The 8,424-nt window shown below is 37.7% G+C and overlaps 1 protein-coding gene across 1 annotated transcript in view; it reads left to right on the top strand.

Moving 5' to 3' along the window:
• The first annotated feature begins 2,881 nt into the window (after positions 1-2,881).
• The window catches only part of opcml (opioid binding protein/cell adhesion molecule-like), a 153,458-nt gene continuing 147,915 nt past the window's right edge, over positions 2,882-8,424 (top strand). Inside the window, exon 1 of the mRNA XM_051910882.1 lies at positions 2,882-3,154. Within this exon, the coding sequence (XP_051766842.1) occupies positions 3,094-3,154 (61 nt within the window). The 5' untranslated portion in view covers positions 2,882-3,093. The remainder of the gene's footprint in view (positions 3,155-8,424) is intronic.

Below are 8,424 nucleotides of genomic sequence, written 5' to 3'. Positions count from 1 at the left end.
TGCGCTATATCGCGGTTGGCCTCTTCGGGACACTGCACAGGTAGGGCAGATTTTGAATTAGCCTGACAGTTGCACCATTAAAAATGTGCAATTCGGTGACCTTGCTGGATTTGATTTAGTGTTTGGTTAATAGTACTTGCAGTGCAATTCAGACTTGTTAAGAGCTCGGGTAATATTTCGATTAAACCCTCTGCTTTTGCTCATTTTTAATTCATAACTTGCCAGTAAGAGTGCAATTAATATTCAAGGAATTCACGACATTCTCTGGAAGTGAGATCACACTTCTGTCTTGAACAGAGTGCAGTGGAAGTGAGCATAAGAGATTGTCCAAAGGCATAAGTGTTGCAGCTTTTCCACTTACAAACCAAAAACCCTGCGGCAGAACAGCAAAATATTTGTAACAAATTCATCTCATCCTGATGGAAAAGCCAGCTTAGTACAAAGTGAATTAACTGCAAAGTGGTTTGTGAGGTCAGATGTCCCTTATGGGAAAAGTACTGTGGAAGTAGGGTACAGAGATGAAACCATAGTTCTTCTTGATTATCATATTGGCATTCCATGGATTCCAAATAGTAGCCTTTTCTTCAAAATTCTTTTTCAAAGTGGCTGTGCAAAGTGGATGTGATAATAACAATTCTGCAAAATATTCATAATTACCAAACTTACATGCAGAGCCACATTTGTTATATTTGAAATTATAGTTATTGCTGCAGTCTTTTGCTGCAGTCAAATAATCATTGATAGATTCACTCTCTGTGCCTTATATAATCTGGCAGCATATGGCTAAAGAGTACATCAAATATTTGAGTGTGAAGCCTGTATGATTGAGTTATATCTTGGACTGCTCACTAAACACAAGAATCCCTTTGAGTTGTCAGAGCTGTTGCACTGTGATAGTCCACATGCTTGTGGCACATAAAAAGGCACTGTACTCTCACAGGACAAGTTTGATGCCCTGATCTCATTCCCCCTCTCTCTCTCTTTTTTGTTGTTACTTTACAGCAGGGGTTTCCAACTTGTTTCTTCAGCTAAACCTCTGTGACCTAAATTATATACTTGAAGTACTACCTGAAATTTTAAGTTACTGTTCACAAAACTACTTGTGCATTAATGCAATGATTTTCACAATCTGTTTGCATGTTATTTTATTAGATCCTGAAAATCTATTTATTAGATCCTGAAAATACATTTTTTAATGGTGTGCTATTTTGGTAACACTCTACAATAAAGTCCTATTAGTCAACGTTAATTAATTTAAGTTAATGCCTTATCTAACAGTAAGCTATTCATTTGTTACAGTATTTATTAAACTTTATTAACTTTAGTTAATACAAATACAACTGTCATGTTAGCTCAGGTCCATTAAATAATGTTAACAGATACAACTTTTGATTTTAGTAATGTATTAGTAAATGTTGAAATTAGCATTAGCTTAAGATTAATAAATGCTTTTAAATTATTTGCATTGTTAGTTCATGTTAACTAATGTAGTTAACTAACGTTAGCAAATGGAACCTTACTGTAAAGTGTTTTTTTTTTTATTATAAACACCAAATTATATCTCACAAACCCCTTGTAGTCCCAAATATTTTTTATTAATTATTTACAAAAAAAAAAAAATCTCTAGTTTAACACTTAAAAATCTATTTATCTATTTGTCATGTATCTTAAAAACAAATGTATTTTGTGTTACTGCAACGGCAGACTTTTTCAATTGTTTTAAATATTGAATAAAATTGAATTAAAAATTGAATTAAAAACAAAGAAAAATATAGCTGCAAGCAACGGTGACGGGCCCAAACCCCTGCACCACCGCCACCCCAGTGGCTTAAGGAAACCTGTGCATGGCGGGCAACATACAATCTTAATTTAATTTAAATCAAGTATATCAAGGAGTATATCAAATTCAGAGCATGCATTTCTCAAACAACCCTAAATAGCCGACTTCATGTTGGGCTGGCATATGACTTAGAGAGCAAAAGTTGTTTGGCCCGATGAGATCTATAACTGTATGAAGTTTGGTTACTGTAGGTGAAAAGGGGTGTGCTACAGAGCCCCTCAAATACAGCCATATAAAAGCCATATAGTCTAATAGCTTATTCAGTCTCAAGATAATTTATCTTGATTTTTTTAGATATATGTTTCCTGTTAAAACAAATAACACAGAGACTAATTAAAAACTCATTTTGAAGTAATTTTTCGTAGACTGCATGTCATCGGTTTTTCATTGTGCTTGACTTTGATCTTGTTTTGGTGGTCTAGGGAGTTAATGTATTCCGACAGATACTGTATAGTGATTGATGTAATTTGAAATTATATTAAATGGTTCTGGGAGAATTTTTTACATCACAAGATAATTAAACAAATATTAGATCTGTTTATGTTTATTCAGATGCATTTAGGATGGATGAGGCACACATTGTTAATCTTTGCCGCTAGAGATTTACAGAAGCTGCCCAAGGTCACCTTGAGAGTTTTGTCAGAGTAGTGATGACTATCACATCGAAGGGACTTCAGCGTCTTGGCATGGACCCAATACTCAGTGTTGACAGCAGGCAATTACACAAATAAGAAAGGCATGGTCTTTAAATAGAAGCCACGTAATATAAGGGAACAGAGCAATTCCAGACGTGTCTGTCAGTTTGTGGTGACAGACCAAATATTAGGAGGCTGGCCGCCAGTTTTATTGAAGATGCTGCTCGTCTCGTTCTCTCATCTTGCAGAGCTTTGCATTAGTGGTCCAGTCGAAGCATGAAAAAAAGAGACACCCCTTGCTGACAGACAGCCAAGAGTCTTGGCCAATCAGAGCTCAAAGGGGGCGGGGCATTCACTTCTGCCAGCCTGCTGAGCGCGCTGCGCTTATGAAAATAATCAATGGGAGCTCAGTCTCTCTGCCGCTTTAACTTGTGCTGGATTTAAATTGCCTCCACTCCACTCCATGCCTATCCAAGGGTGAAAATAAGTCGTTTTCTGTTGTAATTACCCGGTGATCAAAGAAACAGCAAACAGAACACAGGTGGTTGCGTTTCTGTGCAGAAAAGCAAAAGGAAAGGAAGAAACACCAGCTGCTGCATCCAGAGAACAGTTTGAAGAATGTGCAATCCTGCCTGCTTCATCTTCATGGTGTGGCTGATTGCTTTGCTTGTGTATCCAGGTATTGTTGTCATCCGTTTTATGCATGCTGAAGCTGGGAGATGATATTTGCTTAAACCTAAACTGGGATATGGGGGAGTGTTGTTGTGTTTCAGTAAGTAAGCAAGTATCCTTTAAGCATGGTGCATTTCAAATATGATCAAAGTTGCAAGAAGTGTGCCGTGCAGAATTCCTTTGAGGTGGGATGCTTCAGAGGTTGCATGCAGCGTGAGGGTGTTTTTCACCCGAGGGACATCCCAGAGGAATGTCGAAACTCACTTCAGGTAGACTAATCGAGAATGACAGTGGAGACAAACTGAACGGAGTAAGCACAAGACATCACGCAGACACCGTTTACTCGCTTCCATGAGTCATATCAGAGGACAAGGAGTGCACTTTTGGCATTTTGATAAGCTTATATTGCAGATTTTGCCTTAAAAGGCAGATATTCAAATGTCCTTTTTGTTTAGTATCTGTGATTTTGATGTAGAGGAAAGTACTTTTTATACAGAGGATTTATTTGTGAACAATGTGAGGGTATATTGCATGCTTTATATTTCAAAATCATTGTAATGGTAGTCTGATTTAATGCGTTATTGAAGGTAAGACAAAAGCTAGGTTATCTACAGGTTACCTGAGGCAAAATTTTGGGCTTTCAAGCTACAGGGACATTTCAAGCATACAACTGCAACAAAAGACTCAGAAATGAATAAAACAAGGCATGAATTTGAGTCGTGGTCACAATAATTGAAATTTGAACCTGGAATTCTCTGTGACACTGCATTCACATAGAAACACATACACAGATCAATATTCAATTTTGAAAGAAGTAAGGTTTCTCTCATTGCAGTAACCTCTTTTAGAATTGCAGTAGTGATTGCAACATTTAAAAACTAACAAATAAAGACATAGGAAAAAAAAAAGTCCTCCTGGTCAGGGTCGTTATACTCCATTCACAAAGGTCACTCTGTATGTGTGTGTCACATGATTTAATAAATTACCTTTTCCTTCCAGGTTGCCTAATTGATAGACTCAGCTAGTGGTTTAGAAAGGTAAATACCTCAGGACTGGAGCCACCGGTTTGATACTTTTAATCACAGGTGGTTGTTTGCTTTGACTTAATTAGCAAACTGCCAAAACGTGTTGGCCAACCATCAAAGGGCGGCCCCTGTTTGATCACAGTTAGGCCTTGAGCTGTGATTTAATTTCATAATCAACAGAAGCCAAAGAAAATATATAACTAAATGTAATCAAAAATTTACACTTGGAGCATTATAAGTCACAATCAAGTCTTAAATCTTAAAGTGCCCCTATTATGCTTTTTCGAATATTAGCTTTCATGCAGTGTGTAATGTAGCTGTCTGTGAATGTAACAGATCTGCAAAGTTGTGAAGCCAAAAGTGCACAAAAAATAAAATTATTGTCTGTCAAAAGAAAGAATCCACTCTGAACAGCCTAAACGAGCCGTCAGTAATTCGAATACCACTTCCGTGACAGCCACACGTCACTGGGCAACACATTTGCCTAATGCCCGCCTATTGGGGCGTTCACACCAAATGCGATTTGTGCGAATAAATCGCGCTATTCGTGTGTAGTTGGACGCTTGAACCTTTTGAGTTTACTCGCTTCATTCGCACGTGAAATTCACTTCACAACAGATGCGAATTCGTGCCATGAGAGGGGCTTCTGCCAGGCGGCTCGTCTCGTTTCTGCACACTTCCTCTGAATAAACACATCAACTCGTCAGCGGGAAAGTAGTTGTAAAATACGGCAAATAAACTCAATTTGCCGGCTTTAGCTAGCTTGTAGTCTCAATATGTATATATATAGCTCAAATTGAGTAAAGAGCATTTTTTACAACTTACCTTGTCTGACCTCCTCACTCACTTTCTTCCAAGCAAGATCCTTTTTATTCCTGTTTCTATAAAAGTACAAAGATGTATTGTGCAGCTACGATGATTTTGTCCTCCATTGTTTCGGATTTATGCCTACGCTACGTCGTAATACGTCACGTCACTACTAGAGCTCCTGATTGGTTAACGCGGCGCGTTAAGTTCAGATTTTTCAACTCGGCCGATTCGCGCGAATCACGCGTTACGCGCGTCAAACGCCCGAAACGCTCAATTCGCGCCGCCTCATTCGCGCGAAACGCGCAGCAGGATGTCTATTCGCGTCTTTGCATTGACTTAACATGTAAATCACTCGCGCTTAACGCTTCATTCGCGTCTCGTTTGAACGCACCATATGTTCTACGTTGTCCGTCTGCAAACAACTTGACCCGCACTCAAACACTGTAGCTTTTTCGTGTGGTTAAACATCATGTTGAGAAGATGCTGTGCCCTACGCTGTGAAAGTAAATTTGTTTTATTTTCACTTCCGAATGATGAGGTTGAGAAGAATCTGTGGTTAAAATTCATTTTTTCAATGATACAGCAGTACAATCCCAATCTTATGTTGTGTTCCCGTCATTTTATTGATAATTGCTTCTCAAATCTTGGGGAGTTCAACGCAGGATTCGCAAAACGCTTGCTTTTGAAAGATGGATCAGTACCCAGTATATTTGGACCAGCTTGCTCTGAATCACAACCTATAAGTATGATTAAATTGATGTTTATATTTTCTATTGATTGTTTAAAATATGTAGTTTTGTATATGTTATGTTGTGTACACTGTAGGGCTAACCAACTAGAAGCTGAATTAGATAGAAGTATACTTACTAGTAACAACACTACAGACATGCTTTTAAGAGAACACTAATTTTTTGAAAAAATTGTTCTATACAATATTACAAATAAAATTAGGTGTGTGCTAGCATTCCATAACATTCCACTTAATTCTCTATGAAATAGGCATCAAAAGCTCAACTAATGCATAAACGTTTTTATACTACTTGTTGTGGTTTGTTGTAGCTGAGGTTTTCAGCTTTGCTTGGCATACTGATACAGTTCCCACACCTGCACCTAAATAAATTAGAAGAACAATGATGCTGCTATCACATCTTATAACATACCACAAACTAAGTTGACGCTTACCACTGAGAAATGTCCTGCTCCAGTCATGCTTACGAATGAGTTTCTGGTTGATCGACTACTTCAGATGTTTCATCGTTGGACTCGAATTGATATGGTAAAATTGCTGCCATCTTTTCTGTCCATACATTGTATACAATCTCTTGAGAATTGATAAGCCTCCGGAGCAGTAATTCAGTTATGGCAATAGGCGTTTTTGTTTCCGACACACGCTGTACGCGGTAGACCAGTCACAACAGACTGGGCCATCTGACCAATCAGACCAGAGTATGCTCATAGAAACGAGGGGTTCAGTGAGACTGAATCTTTGAACTACTTCAAACGAATCGTTTAAGAATCTTTGAGATATGAGGTTATATTAAATGTATATTTTTTAAAAAACTTTTTTTTTTATTAACCTTGCTATTAACCTTGGATGTAAATCTGTTGTAGGAGACTCCCAAAACAATATTAGGAACCTTAAAAATGGCATAATAGGGGCACTTTAATTTTTAATTCTGTAGCTGGTTGCATAAACTGCTAAGACTAGTCTTATAAGTTAGTCATCAAATAGTTTGGTCTAATTTGATACCGAAATGTAAGACTGATTACCCCTAATTAACTGCTAGTTGGTCAGACTAGTTCTGAACACACAGTCTTAACGTAATGGCTATGTGTATGTAATTGGACTTAACAGTAACTTTATTTATTTATTTATGAGGGCTCTTAAAAGGATGGATTTATTTTCCCTCTCTGCTGCCCTTGATGTCACATCTTAGGATATTCACTAGTGAAGTGAAGAAGTTTTTGGTGTGTTCTTGTGGTGTCATCAGCCTGTCAGCACTGTCATGATGTTATTAGGTGTGTTCAGCTTCAGCTGTGACTGGCTTTAACCGACCAGTGAGAATATTTGTCAAATACACAGACCAGATGTTTTCATGTTGCAAAAGAAACACTTTTTGTTCAATTCTGTATGTACTGCTTAATACAACGTCTGTATGTACAAGAATAAAGTTACAAAAGTCTATACTGTGGAGTCTGTATTTTTATTTTTATGAACATGACACAATATAACATTAATATTACATGAAAAGACTTTTTACTGTTATAAAAACATGGATTTGTGAGCATTAGCTGAACTGAAGCTGTCAAAATAAACACGTAACAGACGCCATCGTTGTCATCTGTGAAGCCGGCCAGTCGTGAAATAGCTGTGCTGTCATACTCTCCTCAAATGGTGTTCGTTGTACTTTGATGGCAGACGCAGAGGTGCTAAAACCAGGGGCAGACATTTTTAGTGACATCATAAAAAGATTTTTTTTCTTTTTCCCCAATCCACACTTTCAGACAACTTTGCATCCGAAAGATTAGATTTGTCTGCTTAGTCTGCCTCTTTCAGCCATCAGTTCAAGTCACTCCACCATGATTTGTCAGATCTGTGGTATTCTACAACTTTGACTGAAGTTATATTTATATACCAGTGTACATCCCTCAATGATTTAGCCAGAATTAGACAATCTGAAAAACAGTATCTGCCTACAAATGTTGGCACTTGAAGCATGACATTTTTAAAGTCTCAATATAAAACTTTGATGGCCCCCATTAAAGTGTCATTTTTGAGAGTGGTACATCATCCATGTTGTAACTTTCAGACCAGTGAGATTGTTACACCCACAGAAACAATAGATTTATTGTCAGCTGTAAACAATATAAGTAATTCATTATGATTGACAGCTCAGTGCTTCTGGAAACTTGTGTTTGCTCCCTCAGCCTTTGGAGGCATAATGAGCCTTGAAATAACATCTTTCAGGCACTCAGAAACATCTTACAGAATCATTCTGATAGAGGCTGATGGTAATGTATTTATGGAGTAAACAAAATGCAGATTACTGCTTCTCAACGATATCAAAGTCTGTGATAGTGCAGATGACAAGACCTCGATCAGAACTTCAAATAAAATGTGATGCAAGTGCTATGCTAGTTTTCTTACTTGGTTTGATTGCTTGCCCACACTCAATTCAGAGTCATCTGCGTGGTCAAAACTTTGTTGAAAGTCTGTGGTACTGATTGATCAAATGACTTTTCAATGACACTGTACACTATGCTAAATATTTTGCAGCTGCTGCAGGGCTTCTCTTTGCAAATTTTGATTCTGTATTAATGGATCTATTAATCAAACTGGCAGCTAAAGGACACATGCGATCTTACTGTTCCAGTTTCCACTTGGTTTCACGACAGGGATTTTTTGTTGTTGTTGTTGTTAATCAGTGACAGCGAAGTGAAT

This window comes from Ctenopharyngodon idella, chromosome 10 (assembly GCF_019924925.1).
Source record: "Ctenopharyngodon idella isolate HZGC_01 chromosome 10, HZGC01, whole genome shotgun sequence".
Taxonomy (NCBI): Eukaryota; Metazoa; Chordata; class Actinopteri; order Cypriniformes; family Xenocyprididae; genus Ctenopharyngodon; species Ctenopharyngodon idella.
The sequence above is the reverse complement of the archived record's forward strand: the minus strand, read 5'-3'. Positions and strand labels throughout refer to the sequence as shown.